Consider the following 15,382-nt stretch of genomic DNA (forward strand, 5'->3'; position numbering starts at 1 on the left):
CAACTGAATATTGTGACATTTGCCCTAAAATTCTCTGTTGTAGTTGAGCTCCGTCATTTCTGGACTAAAGAACTACATTTACATAGAAACATAGAAACATAGAAGTCTGACGGCAGAAAAAGACCTCATGGTCCATCTAGTCTGCCCTTATACTATTTTCTGTATTTTATCTTAGGATGGATATATGTTTATCCCAGGCATGTTTAAATTCAGTTACTGTGGATTTATCTACCACGTCTGCTGGAAGTTTGTTCCAAGGATCTACTACTCTTTCAGTAAAATAATATTTTCTCATGTTGCTTTTGATCTTTCCCCCAACTAACTTCAGATTGTGTCCCCTTGTTCTTGTGTTCACTTTCCTATTAAAAACACTTCCCTCCTGGACCTTATTTAACCCTTTAATATATTTAAATGTTTCGATCATGTCCCCCCTTTTCCTTCTGTCCTCCAGACTATACAGATTGAGTTCATTAAGTCTTTCCTGATACGTTTTATGCTTAAGACCTTCCACCATTCTTGTAGCCCGTCTTTGGACCCGTTCAATTTTGTCAATATCTTTTTGTAGGTGAGGTCTCCAGAACTGAACACAGTATTCCAAATGTGGTCTCACCAGCATTCTATATAGTGGGATCATAATCTCCCTCTTCCTGCTTGTTATACCTCTAGCTATGCAGCCAAGCATCCTACTTGCTTTCCCTACCGCCTGACTGCACTGTTCACCCATTTTGAGACTGTCAGAAATCACTACCCCTAAATCCTTTTCTTTTGAAGTATTTGCCAACACAGAACTGCCAATACAATACTCAGATTGAGGATTCCTTTCCCCAAGTGCATTATTTTACATTTGGAAACATTAAACTGCAGTTTCCATTGCTTAGACCATTTATCTAGTAAAGCTAAATCATTTACCATATTACAGACGCCTCCAGGAATATCAACCCTATTGCACACTTTAGAGTCATCGGCAAATAGGCAAACCTTCCCTACCAAACCTTCCCCTATGTCACTCTCAGTATGTTGAGTGCCCTATCTGTTCCACTGTAGGAGTTGATGAACAGTTATTAAATGTCTGTAATTCTCTTAAATGGATGCATTAAAAATGTTGGAGAACATGCTAAACCATAAAACACAGTTAAATAAAAATATTTTAAATATTTTGGGAATGTAGTGTAAAGTAGAAGCAATATGTACTCTCAGAATTGGTAATTTAAATGAATGAATGTTTGTAAATAGGTTAGGCAGAATAAGAACTATTTTTTTCCTTGCAGCAAACGATATATGCCTCCAAGTACACTTATAGAATATTTTGAATTCATATTGCTATAAGTTGCATACACTTTCAGGCTACCAGAAAAAGTTATGTCATCAGCCCAGTGGCCACAAAAAATTAATAGACAAATAAATTAACAATATTGGCTGTTGTGAGTTTGTAACAGTTTCAGCAGCACGGGATGGTTGTACCACTGTAAAAATATGATATGGCCTATTGTAAGGAGAAAATTTGCTTTTACAAGATTTGCACACATATAATAACAAAATCATTTGTTTTACTGTTCTGTAAATATTGTACACCGGAGCCTTATTGGAAAAAAAAATCCAGTAAAACATGTCCCGTCATGATAGCTAGCTAGATAACCCAATATAAACATCTGAACTTAGGAAGAGCAGATTAATCTTCCTAGGAAAGAATAAAATAAAAATAAAAATACATTGCAATGGGCCTCTGCCTGTTCCAGGGTTTATATGCAGTGCCTAATCCAGTGATGGCGAACCTTTTTTCCCTCGGGTGCTGAAAGAACGTGGGCGCACGCTATCGCCCACACCCATAATTCAATGCTTGGGGAGAACTAAAGCAGCTTCCTTCACTCCCCGGAGGCCCTCTGGAGGCTGGAAAAGGCCTGTTTCCCAACTACTGGTGGGCCCAGTAGGCTTGTGTTTCACCCTCCCTAGGCTTCAAAGGCTTCCCTGGACCTGGGGAAGGATAAAAACATCCTCCCCATCTCCCCAGAGGCTCTCTGGAAGCCAAAAATGTCCTCCTAGAGCCTCCGTGTGAGCCAAAAGTCAGCTGGCCAGCACACACATGCACCTGGAGCTGAGCTAGGGCAACAGCTCGCGTGCCAGCAGATACGGCTCCGCGTGCCACCTATGGCACCCGTGCCATAGGTTCGCCATCACTATCTGCATGGTTGAAGCAATGTTGATCACGTTGGCTCAGTCTCATAAGCCATAATGGACAGTTGAGTGAGAGAAATGTGTGACAGACAGAAATAAATTAATTGTATAGGTTGTCGCTCATTGTAAAATAAAGCTGTTTAATCTTAATTATATCTGATTTCATTTTTCTTTTAGGTTTTACAAGGCTTGCTGCTCAAGTCCTATCTATTGTAATCAGCAAGTTACCTTCTGTAATAGCATGTTTGCCATCCCCAATTAAATATTTATTTTTAATATCTGATAAAAAAATACCAGAAAAGTTTATTGAATCAGAGAAATATGGTTTTCTTGTCAAGACTTTGATTATAATTATATGTCAGATATTTGAAGATGGAAATCTCACAGAACTTTTAACGGGTACAAATCTTGACAGATGGAGCAAAGAAATGCTGAGTTTAGTTTGCATATGTTTGGAAACTATTATAGGAAAAAAGAAAAAGAATCCTAAACAAGTAATTCATAAGATAATTCAGAGCATTGAACAAGAGAAGCCAAACTGGATTGAAAAGCAACTACTGAAAGCAAAAAAACTGAGCACAGAATGGTAAGATAATTTTTTTCTTTGTTGTTATTGCTGCTGCTGTTGTTGTTGTTCATGTTCAAATAATTTATAACAAAATAGTTAATTTTAATTAATTATAAAAAAAAAAGTAAAATAGTTTATACTGCAGACATCTCCAGAGATATAGATGGCACACAAATCAATCAATCAAACAAACAAACAAACAAACAAACAAACAAACAGACAAACAAACAAAACAAATGATTTAGATAGTACTGGGTTCTATGAAAGCCTTCTTAGAATAAATAGAAAACAAGAAAAAGATTTTCCTTATTTGTCCTTTCATTACTTAGATTTTGACAATGAATGTTTCTATGGAGATTAGACCCCAATGGCAGTGCTTTATGTAGAAGCTTTCTCTTATATAATATGATTGGTTTTAAATAAGAACATTTAATATTGTAATATAAAAATAGACTTAAAGGAAAATTGAAGCATTTCAGAAAAGCATTAAAATGTTTATTTCACAATCAGTAGTTGGAAGATTTGTTAGGAGTTGAATGGTAAGTAAATATTTATGTCTTTCTGACTTATGTATCTGATGATGCTTATAAGAATACATGTGACATGTTGCATACTTTCAAGATGATACAAGACGATACAGGTGTTCACTATACCTTATTTCTGTTTTTTAGGGCAACTTTGTTACTTTCTGAGAAAATAATATAAATTCTTGGGGGGGAAGCATGTGGTAGTGTCGTTCTATTCAAATCTTTCTAATTATTTAATGGGCTATACTCCTACTTCTTCCCCTTCCAGCTATATTTAGCCTGGTCATCTTTGAAACTCTCTCATGTCTTTCTGTTTTAGAAGGGTTTTTGCCTTTAAATCAAAGCCTTACTACATTTCCCAAATCCTTGGTCCCTTGAAGTAAATGTGTGTATATGCATTGCTATGCTTCTGTATCTTTGGGTTTCTTTCTTTCTGCCAAACAAGGTTTAAGGCAGTTGTTCTCAACCTTTCTAAGGCTGTGACCCCTTAATACAGTTCCTCATGTTGTGGTGATCCCTAACCATAAGTGTAGCACCAATTCTCCCAACAGAGTTTTAAGCTGATTGTCAGGAAGGTGAGGAATTTGTCTTTTTCCCATGGTTTTAGGCGACTCCCATGAAACTGTTTTTGGACCCCCAAAAGGGTCCCAGCCCCCAGGTTGAGAACCACTGATTTAAGTAAAGATGTAAATTATATTGAGTCACAGAGATCTGATGATCCAGGCAGATTAAACTAAAAAATAGTGTTGGAAAAAATATCCATTTGGTTCAGTTCCAAGCAGACAGAAAGACACTGAAAACATGGAGGCTGATTGGAAAGATGGTTTAATGGAGCAGAACCATCCAGCACATGGTCCTGTTTCAGCTGAACACATGGAGTGAAGATTTAAATAATCTCTCTTGGCCATTGCCCTTGAGCTTCCTGTTCCTGTGGCAAGGGCATGTATTCTATTGGTTGCTGTCATACTCACAGAGGCTAATGCAGAGGTCATAGCTAACTTTATAGGTGCTGATGCAATGAAGAACCTTGTTGCTCAATTCCTATTATGGCTGAAGGCTAACCCTATGTTTGTTCAGAGCCAGACCTTCCTGCAGGCAGTAATGCATTACCAAATCTGCATTTCTAAAGCTGTCCCAGCACAGTATTTGCTTGAGGTACAGGGAGAGGGAGTTGAAGTTCTGAGTTTCTAACTTGCTTAAGATTTCTATTTCTCTTTTAGGGGAAATATAATATTCTGTCTTCTCACCAGGTCTAACTTTTAAAATCGTTTTGCATTTTTTTGTGCTTAATGCAATTTTCATTGTACTTTTTATTTTACAGTAGACTACTAAGATTTCCTATTAAAATAATTGAGGTTTGTGGTGTATTGATAATTTGGCTATTTCCCAAATAAATACAGTGATACCTCGTCTTACAAACGCCTCATCATACAAACTTTTTGAGATACAAACCCGGGGTTTAAGATTTTTTTGCTTCTTCTTACAAACTATTTTCACCTTACAAACCCACCGCCGCCGCTGGGATGCCCCGCCTCCAGACTTCCATTGCCAGAATAGCACCTGTTTTTGCGCTGCTTCAGGGGAATCCCAGCAGGACTTCTGTGTTTTTGTGATGCTGCAGGGAAATCCCAGCAGCGCAAAAATGGGTGCAACGGAAGTCCGGAGGGGGTTTTCCAGTGAGGGGAGCCTCAGTGAAATCGCAGCATCGCAAAAACAGAGGTCCGGAGGTGGGGTTTCGAGGACTTCGGTGTTTTTGCGATGCTGCGATTTCACGGATGCTCCCTTTACTGGGAAACCCCACCTCCGGACTTCCATTGCCAGTGAAACGCTCGTTTTTGCAATGCTGGGAGATGCTAGGATTCCCCTGCAGCATAGCAAAAACACAGAAGTCGGGATGTGAAGTTTCCTATGGAGAGGAACCTCAGGGGAATCCCAGCAGCGCAAAACGGGCGCTTCGGCTGGCAAAAGGGGTGAATTTTGGGCTTTCACGCATTAATCGCTTTTCTATTGATTCCTGTGGGAAACATTGTTTCGTCTTACAAACTTTTCACCTTAAGAACCTCGTCCCGGAATCAATTAAGTTTGTAAGACAAGGTATCACTGTACATTGAATTCTCCCAGTGTGCTTTATATATGTGAAAGGTCCCAAGTGAATAGATTGTTGTATTAGTGATATAGGGTTAAATTCACAAAGATGTATTTTTGGTTATTGCTTAAATATCTACTGTGGTTATATATCAGGAGGTGGTTTAATATCTGAGGCACATTCCTGTTTGGTAACATAATTTAAGCTCAAGCGATTCAACGTGATTTACTTTCATCCTGGAGCCATAAAGCACCATTTCAAAAGTGTGTCTGATGAGGCAGTGCTCTCTCACTCAGAAAAGAATCCTTGGCCTCCTGCGCTTCGGGGAAGGGCACACTGATGATGCTTATAGTTCTTGCCAGTTTTTTTGCAGGATAATCTGCTTGCAGGTTTTATTATAAGAGCAACCCATAGAATTCTCACCTTTTCATTTCATTCTATTCATTCTGTTTCTTCTACTGTGGCTTCTGTGGCTGCACCACTAATTTGAAGACATACTGTTCTGTGAAGGTGAGAGAATTTAATTATAAGTTGATGGAATCTTCCATAGTACATTCAGTCATGTCAGGCTTGACAACAGTGGATTCTGCCGTACTTTAAGGAAAAGTAATTTGTGTCCAAAATAAAAGCACAAGTCTTTACTTCTGAACATTGAAAATCTCTAGACGAAGGGGGAAAAAAGTGAAGCATCCACCAAAGTTAAATTTTCTCCGCTATAATCGAGCTACTCATAGGACCGTGAACATTTTCTTGTATCAGTATTAATGTTCTACTTTGGGAGAAAAAAAGTGGAGTAGTCAGTTGAATCAATTCATTTGGTGCTTGTCTTTAATTTGCTATCAGTGGGTAATTATCGGGATGGTCATTAAAGGGGTTTATTTTATTTTCTGCTCCTGTTTATACTGATTGTATATGATGATGATGATATCCATTCAGTTGTGTTTGATTTTGGCGATTCTATAGGTGCAAACCAGGTGGGGAGGGGTGTTGTGTCTACAGCACAGTTAGATATGAGTAACTGCCCCTATTCTTTGGGCGGGAAAATACAGAAATTGGATTGGTTGGCTCAGCGTGGCAGCAAGGATATAAATAGCTGCCAGGCACAGCCATGTTGTTGTACTTGACTTGTTCCAGTAACCGTTACCTCACTGTGTTTCAATAAACCTTTGAATTGTTTCCAGCCTACGCATGTCTCTTTCTGGATAGACATAACAATTGGTGTGTATGTGTATGTGTTTATATACATGTACATATATATATACATACACATACACATATACATACATATATTTTTTCTTGTATCTTCTATAAAAACTATTCTTAAGCTCAACTGGATCTTGCTGGATTGACTTCAAGATTCGTACTTGAGCCAGGATCTCTTTTAACAAGATAATTTAAGATTCCTCTTTGCCATCTTTTCTGGCTCAGTAGATAATGGCACACATTTGGCATTTAGCTAGGAGTCTCACTTAAAACAATTACTTTTTAAATTTAAGTTTCATTTAAAACAAAATAATATATAATACAAAAATTTAATTACTCAGTGATCAGAGTCTTTAGGCAGAGGGTCTGATAATACAGGAGTTTGAGAACCCATAGTTATGGGGAGAAGTGAGAGATGGGCCTATAGTGCCATCTCAAAAGTCCAGCATTGCAATTGTGTTAGTGCAGAATTCTGTGATAATCTTGGAACTCATTGTTATTAAAGATGATGTTCCTATATTGTCCATTCATCCAAATATAGGTTGTTTTGATGTCCATTCATGGGTGTGGCTAGAAAAAACATGACTATTAAGCGAATGCTGGCTGGGGAATTCTGGGAGTTGAAGTCCAGATCTCTTCAAGATGCCAAGGTTGGGAAACACTGTGTTAAGCATCTTTCCGTAGGAAACTCGCTTGTTTAGGGCTAATTTCCTCAGACAAGGAAAGAGTCTTTGGAAATATGACACTGTGTGCCCTGGTTGGCACAATTCCATTTTGAATAAATGACTACCGTACTTAAAAAAAACCCCACAGATAGTTTTCATCTAAACCAGGAAAAATTAAGCAAAAAAAGATGGAACATATTTAGGATATTGCTTTTTTAACCTATCCTCGGGAAACATTTATTAAGTTTGATTGTGCATATTTTTATAAACGGTATAGTATATTTTTGCACATGTTAAGAAAATGAAAGTATCAAATGTAGTTTTGATTTTATTTTGAAGAATGTAAACTTAGCTTAATAAAATACTACAATTAACAGACATACATTTCATATTCGTAGAAATAGTGGTCAGAGTTACGGGAAAAGTGACAATTGTATTCATTGTCTGTCTTGGACATTAAACTATTATTAAAATAACCTTCACTTTATTGTTACACCCCCTCCCCCCCAATTATAACTTGTCAACTAAGATTGTGGAGAATACAGTCTCAAAAGAAATGTCTGCTTTTCAGTGTAATTTGTTGAGTCGAACATTATTATTTTTCATTATGGTGACCCTGAGTTGCCTGACTGGGTGCATATAAAGATTAAGATGAATGCAGTTATTCCTTGGCTGAGGTCTGCCTCTTTCAGGGCACATTCTCCCTAATGACATGATTGATAGGCAGTCCCAAATCTAGAGAGGAACTCATTAATCACAACACTGACTGAATCCAATCATTTGCTTCACCTGCACAGTGATGGACAGGAAAGGATACAGTTTGTGTGCTGACACTGAAACAGTCATTTGTCAGAGGGCCTCAACTTTTTCAATGTCATCCTGTAAGCAGCTTGACATAACATTCAGCTACTATACAACTTCAAAACACTACTTTTTAATTTTGCTATGCTTGTAAAGATACAGTTCTTTGGGAACTTTTAGATCAAATATATCTGCAGAATTAAATCATAGTGACTATAATTTCAAATTATTCACTACCTTGAATATTCTGAAATGATGTATTAGATTGTAATATTAATTACTGGATTCTATGCATGTAAATTTGTCATGCAAATAGGTTTAAATGCACTTAAATGTGTTTCTTATATATATATGCCAATGGTCCTATGTAAGTTTATCTGAGAATGGGCCCACCTGAATTTAATGAAGCTTAATTCTGAGTTGACTTATGTTAGAGTGCAGCTAAGAATACATACTTGGTTTTCCTTGAGATGTTGTACTATCGGTTCTACTATAATTAAAAATGTTATAATAGCTTTTGGAGTTTCTAAATTGCTAATTGAGGATGGATGCAATGCTGTGATACGGTTTAAAATTTATAATCAGATCATAATCTGTTGAATTAATATTAGAATGGGGATAGTTAGGTAAACTAGCCCAGGTATCAATTGCAAAAAGGTACAAGCTCTTGTTAAAACTGTTGCTTTCCCAAATTAAAAATTGATATAAAATTATTGTAATAACTTGATTTTTAAAAAAAGATTTTAAAAGCTGCATTTAATATAATGACTTTTTGTGCGGTGTGTTAATTAGAATTTAAAATAAAGCAATAAAATAAGATACCAAGGTTATGTTACCGAAAATGTACTTTTTTTGGTTAAGAATAATAAAAAGCATTTAAATGTCTTATATTTTTATATTAAACATGTTTTTAAATCAAAGTATTATGTTTTCTTTTTATTAGGATACTGTTTCATAAAGTGAGGAGAGTTAAGCATGTTTTTAATTTGAAGTATTATGTTTTCTTTTTACGGGTACTTGTTCATAAAGAGAGGACACATTTTTCTAAAAAGAACCACAAGTTGTGTACAGTAAAAAGATACCTGCAAAGTTACATTTTTCTCTTTTTTAACTACACTGAAGGACTTTTGCAAAATTGTGTTTCAATCATTTTATCATATAATCACACACTGTAAGGACTGAAGAGCCCAAATCAGTGAATGTGTAAATCAGTGTAGTTAAAAAAGAGAAAAAATGTACCTTTGCAGGTATCTTCTTACTGTTCACAACTTGTGTTTTTTTTAAAAAATGTGTCCTCTCTTAATGAACAAGTACCCTAGTAAAAAATTGGTCTGATGGATTAATACTCTATCTTTTGGCAATATTCATTGTTTTATATTGCAATACTTGTGTTTTCATTTTAGCACAATTACTACTGCAAAAGATAGTAGGAGCTCAGAAGAGAAAACTATTGAGCTTGAATTGACTGAGCAGAAAATAAACACGATGGCCTTGGATATCTGCCACAAACCAGGTGGCAGTGAATACCTGAGGCAAATTTATCACATCATCCAGCTCAATGAGGTAGGGAAACGGCCTTTTTTACCGAGCAATTAGGTGTGTAGTGGCCTGAGGCAGCATCTGCTGGCAGCTAAGGGTTACTCAAGGAGGTGATAATGCTTCCTAAAGTCAGTACCTGAATCAATAGCTCACTGGGTTACATTGTTCCCTTTAAACTTTTCTTCATTTTTCCCCCCATAAAAGGTTATTTTAGGGCATTATATGCCTTTTATTTAGTATATAGACTCTGTCATGCTTCATTAACTGATTTCTGATTTCTAAAACCGACACAAAATATATTTGTGTAAGTATGTGCACAATAATTTTGTTTCCATTTATTTTTTAAATTTCCATTTTATTTCAAGGGAAATTAGATTAATGAAATGATTAAAAGAATATGGATGTGTGCAGAACGTATTTTTAAAACTGTAAACGTTTCAACCAAAATCATTGATTAACCCCCCCCCCCCCCAATGTATTTGTTTCGGCTTTGTGCAGATGTGCCCAATGAGTAAATAAGATAAATTTTATTTTTGAATTGACTTCAGTTGCAGCCCATTTGGACCGGGGGGTCACTGATCACAGTCACTCATGTCCTCATCAGAATTGCCCCCACCCTCCTCGCCTTTTGTAAGCTTCTTAAAACCCACTTCTGTCATCAGGCATGGGGGAATTGAGATATTCCCTTCCCCCTAGGCCTATACAATTTATGCATGGTATGTTTGTGTGTATGTTCGGTTTTTTAAATAAGGGTCTTTTAATTATTTTAAATATTAGATTTCTTACATGTTGTTTCATTATTGTTGTTAGCCGCCTCAAGTCTACGGAGAGGGGCGACATACAAATCTAATAAATAAATAAATAAGTTGGAATTTTGATGTAATTCACTACTAACTTTGCCACAGTTTCAAGCAGCTCAAGCAGAGAAGTCACTATGCCTCGTGATACTGTAGAATAGACACAATCCTATCGGTGTGAATTATCTAAAAGATTTATTTAAGATACAAAAGATACAATTATTCAATTATTTTTCTGAAAAATATATTGGAGGAATTTAAATCTTTCATGCATTTTCATAACTGACCTCTGTTCTTCTCCGATGTATTTAGTACTCAGTTGTAATTCTTTTTTTAAGGATTATTTGAATGAACAGCTATCTTATGGAGAAACATCTGAAGAAGATCCAGCAAACACCAGACATTTATATCTAATGTTAAGAAGCAAAGAACAGCCTATTTTTGATCCTTTCCAGGTGCACCATTGGTTTTGTACCAATGTGTTAAGCAAGGTTAGTCATTATATGAAGTACTTAATGCTGTTTAATGTTGTTTAATGTTTAAATTAATAATTTAATTAAATTAATTATTAACAAAAGAAATCCAATGCCTCCAGCTCCAATCTGTAGCATCCAATCCGTACCTCCCCATACCCCTGCCAGCCCGCGGCAGGCGGGGGCAGCCACAGCTCCCTTTCCTTCTACCACTGCCTATGTCTACTGCCGGCGCCTCCTGCCAAGCCGGCAGCCAGTGCCATTGGTTCCTTGGGTGGGGCAGTTCCCGCCCTAGAAACCCACGGCAATGGCCGCCAGCAGTAGACATAGGCAGTGGGAGAAGGAAAGGGAGCCGCGGCTGCCCCCACCTGCCACAGATGGGTGGGTGCTGAGCCTCTCAGTTGTGGCCCCCCCCGCCCCCCCCCGGCAGGTTGGCAGGGAGATGGGGAGCTATAGATGCTACAGATTGGAGTTGGAGAAGAAAAGCCCGAACTGGCTGCCAAGAATAAGAACTCTACACTCCAATGCCAGCAGGTGTGAGCGGCGGGTGTTGGTCGATGGTTTGGTGGCAGAGGTTCAGCGTTTGAGATGAGAGCATCAGGCTACAACCAGGCTACAACTGAGCTGGCCAGTGAGAGTGGCTGGCGGGAAAGATAGTGCCAAAGACGCGGACTGGAACGGATTTGAACAGATTGGAGCAGGAGAAGCGCTCGGACTGAAGCCCCAGACTACAATTGAGTCGACCAGTGAGAGTGGCCAACGGAAAGGATGGTTCCAGAAGAAATTAAAAAGCATCAAAGGGACATTCAAAATAAGAAAAACCTTCGCCGGCCTCCGCAAAGAAGAAAGGAAGAGAGAAAGAGAGAACAAGAGAGAGAGAGAGAGCAACAGAGAAAGAGCGAGATAGAAAGAAACAGAGAGGGAGAGAAAAAGTGAGAAAAAGAGAGAGAGCAAGAGAGGGGGAGAGAGAAAGAGAGAGAGAGAGAGAAAGAGATAGCAAGAGAGAGAGAACAAGAGAGAGAAAAAAGCAAGAGAGAGAAAGAGTGAGAGAGAGAAAGAAAGCAAGAGAGAGAGAAAGAAAACAAGAGAGAAAGAGTGAGAGAGAAAGAAAGAAAGAAAGAGAGAGGGACAGAGAGAAAGAAAGAAAGTGAGAGAAAGAGATAGCAAGAGAGAGAGAACAAGAGATAGAGAGAAAGCAAGAGAGAGAGAGAGAAAGAAAACAGGAGAGAGAAAGAGAGAGAGAAAGAAAGAGAAAGGGGGACAGAAAGAAAAAGAAAGAAAGAGAGAGAGAGAGAAAAAGAGATAGCAAGAGAGAGAAAATAAGATAGAGAAAGAAAGAAAGAAAGAAAGAGATAGGGAGAGAGAAAGAAAGAGGGAGAGAGAGAAAGAGAGTGAGAGAGAAAGAAAGCAAGAGAGAGAGAGAAAGAAAGAGGGAGAGATAGAGAGTGAGTGAGAGAGAGAGAAAGCAAGAGAGCGAGAAAGAGAGAGGGACAAAGAGAAAGAAAGCAAGAGAGAAAGAGAAAGAGGGAGAGAAAGAAAGAGGGCGAGATAGAGGGAGAGAGAAAGGAGGAGGGAGAGAGAGAAAGAGAGAGAGAGAGAAAGAAAGAGAGAGAGAAAGAGAGTGATGGAGAGATCACTACTAATCACTACTTGTGTATTGTTCCCTAGTTTGAAAGTTAAGGCTTTGGGTGTTTTATTAGTTTCTAAAAATTCTTAAGAAGCCAATAGATCTTTTACCAGAAGATTATTGTCTTCTTTTGACCCCTTATGCCTATAACGATATAACTTGGAACTTTTGGCAGTTTTACTAGCTGCAACATCTAGATCAATCTCATCTCATGGAGAATTATCTTCTTGATTCAGAGCAGCTCCAGATCAGTAATATATAAGCGTGTAACATTCTTGGTGATATTACGGTTTCAAGTAAAATTGACACGGAGCACAGATTTGAAGTTATTATATTGGTGTTCTATGTGAGGCAAACAGTAAATCTGTTCCCAAATTATGAGAGGATTGTATCAGAGGGGATATAATACGTCCCAAATTATTTTGGTTATTAAATGTGTTCTATAAAATGTCTGTGTGCAACCCTGCTCCTATTTTTAACATGAAACCCTCATTATGGTCTTACCTAAGCAACCAAGTATTTCTTATAACTTGACACAAATCTCAAATAATGGGATCTTTGCATATAAATTAATTGGCAGAATCTGTGTGAGATGGTTCTGTGGGTAAACTGATGGCCTAATAATTAAATAGGATCAATTCATCTTAGTGGTACTCATCTTGATTCTCCTTTTACTTTTGTAGAAAAATCCTCTTTGAATTTTCCATTTAAATAAAAAATAAAATGGTTAAGATTGTTTAACCACTGAGCCACCTGGATAACATTTTATAGTTGCCAGAAGAACCAAACAACTCAGTATTTGTGTCTCTGATTTGCAAGCATCTCCCTTCTGTTATAGAAGACAATATTAAAATATCTCAAAGGACTGTTGAAAAATCTCCATAAATTATACTTGCCAGATTTTAAATTTTTATTTTCAGAAGTAGCAGATTAAACTCCATAAGAAACATAAATCGACATAAACATTAAAACAAGATGGATAAATCTATTTATTTGCCTGATATAATAATTCATGTTGATTTGTTGAAATTTGACTTTGAGGGGGATATAAGTCACCTCAACAGTCTAAAAATTCTTCTTCCAGTTCTTATTTTATAAATTCCTCAATTATGCCCTCTGCCCTGATTTCCCTTTAGATATCATGAAATCTATGAACTTTTGCTTTCTTTACCACAAAAATAAAAACCTGTCCTTTGTTTGGACCCATCCTTCATGCCCAAAATTAACCCCATGGTTCCACAGGGCGCAAGAGTGCATATTGCCAAATTTTTGCCCTAATCCAGTCCAGGATTTGGGGCAAAACTGGCATAAGTTGGATGTCCGGAGGGCACTATGTATTTACATTAAATGGACTGCAACCTTTCGCAGAACTGAGTCTCTCTTTGTGGCGTTCCTGCTATCCTCCTTGGGACAAAAAGTGTCATCATCTACTGTTGGCAGGTGGATCTGGGTGGCAATCGCTGCAGCATATGACTCCTCAGCGACGAACTCCTCAGCCAGCTTGGATCACAGCACATTCCACATATAGTGTGGTGACATCAGTGGCATGGGGAACCCAGGAACCACTTGAGGAGGTCCACCGTGCAGCAACCTGTGCAACTTTGTCGTAATTTATCCATCATTATAAGATTGATACTTTTGAGTTGTTGGAGACGTCATTTGGACCCAGTGTATTGCAGAAGGTGCTCAATGAAGAAAGATAATGATAGACCCAGCTCATTTCCTCTCTAGGATTACTTGGGTGTGTTCCATATTGGACGATAGTTCTATCCACTATGGAGAAGGAACGTTGGTCTTACCTGATACACCTTGTCTCATAGGATGAAACTATCATCCAATCCCACCCAAGTGGAATTGGGCATGGATTGTAGGGCTGTTTTCTTCATATCTTTGATTGGCTACGTCGAGTCTGTGATCATTGCCTTCGTCGTAACTGGGGATTCCAGGTAAAGGCTGAGCCCTCAAATAAAAATTGATAGACTCAGTCCTGCAAGCTGATTGGACGAGGTTAACCCATCCTGGATGATAGTTCCAACCTACGAAAAGAGGCATATGACACCAATGCCCCTTCTAGGAAATATTAATAGTGGCAACCTTGTCAATGCATGCATGAGACGTTAAGGACGGAGACATGATAACTTACTCCTGGGAAAGAGATAATGTGAGAAGGAACTTAAACTGACCTCTCCTTAATTCTGTTAGATATAAGAAGAGGCTAAGGGAAATTCTGGCAACTTTTCAAGATTGTGTTTATTAAAAATCTAAAAATAAATTAGCATTCCACTAAAATTTGTGGCATCTGTTTGCTTACTCATTCTGCCTCAAAAGACTGAGAGTGTAGAAGAAAGAAAATTGAAAATATTGACAAAAATTAGTTTGAACATTTAATGAACAAATATTTTATCATATTGTATATTTCTAAAAAAAAGTTGAATGCTGACTAAGCTGATTAATAATAATAATAATAGTAATTATTGTTATTGTTATTGTTGTTGTTGTTGTTGTTATTATTATTATTATTATTATTATTATTATTATTATTATTTAGATTTGTATGCTTCCTCTCTCTGAGGACTCAGGGCGGCATACGATGATTAAGGTTTCATTTCAAATAAATTTAACTCAAACTGAAGATTTATCTTTTGGATTTTCTGTTGTCTTAAATATTGCTTGACTAAATTATTAAATTAAACTAGGCTTTAATTTGGAATGTAGGTAATATTTTTAGCTGTTACAACTGATTCCTCCATTCATTAATACTGTAGTACAGTAAGACCTTCAAAAGCTGACAACTCTGGGTACAATTCAGTCACCGTGTGACAGGACTGCATTGCTCTATTAACCTGCAAGTGACAAGCAATTGTTACTGTACAATAGCTACAACTTCGGAAACCTTTGTTATACTACTACCTCAACTTTGCAAC

At 37.5% G+C, this 15,382-nt stretch overlaps 1 protein-coding gene across 7 annotated transcripts in view; it reads left to right on the forward strand.

Moving 5' to 3' along the window:
- The window catches only part of KIAA0825 (KIAA0825 ortholog), a 187,923-nt gene that overhangs the window by 70,667 nt on the left and 101,874 nt on the right, over positions 1 to 15,382 (forward strand). For all 7 annotated transcript variants that reach the window (XM_070743021.1, XM_070743022.1, XM_070743020.1 and 4 more), the window contains 3 exons: positions 2,350 to 2,758; positions 9,426 to 9,585; positions 10,697 to 10,849. In XM_070743021.1, coding sequence (XP_070599122.1) covers positions 2,350 to 2,758; positions 9,426 to 9,585; positions 10,697 to 10,849 — 722 coding nt within the window. The remainder of the gene's footprint in view (positions 1 to 2,349; positions 2,759 to 9,425; positions 9,586 to 10,696; positions 10,850 to 15,382) is intronic.

The sequence above is a fragment of the Erythrolamprus reginae genome, chromosome 2, assembly GCF_031021105.1.
Source record: "Erythrolamprus reginae isolate rEryReg1 chromosome 2, rEryReg1.hap1, whole genome shotgun sequence".
In the NCBI taxonomy this organism is placed as follows: domain Eukaryota; kingdom Metazoa; phylum Chordata; class Lepidosauria; order Squamata; family Dipsadidae; genus Erythrolamprus; species Erythrolamprus reginae.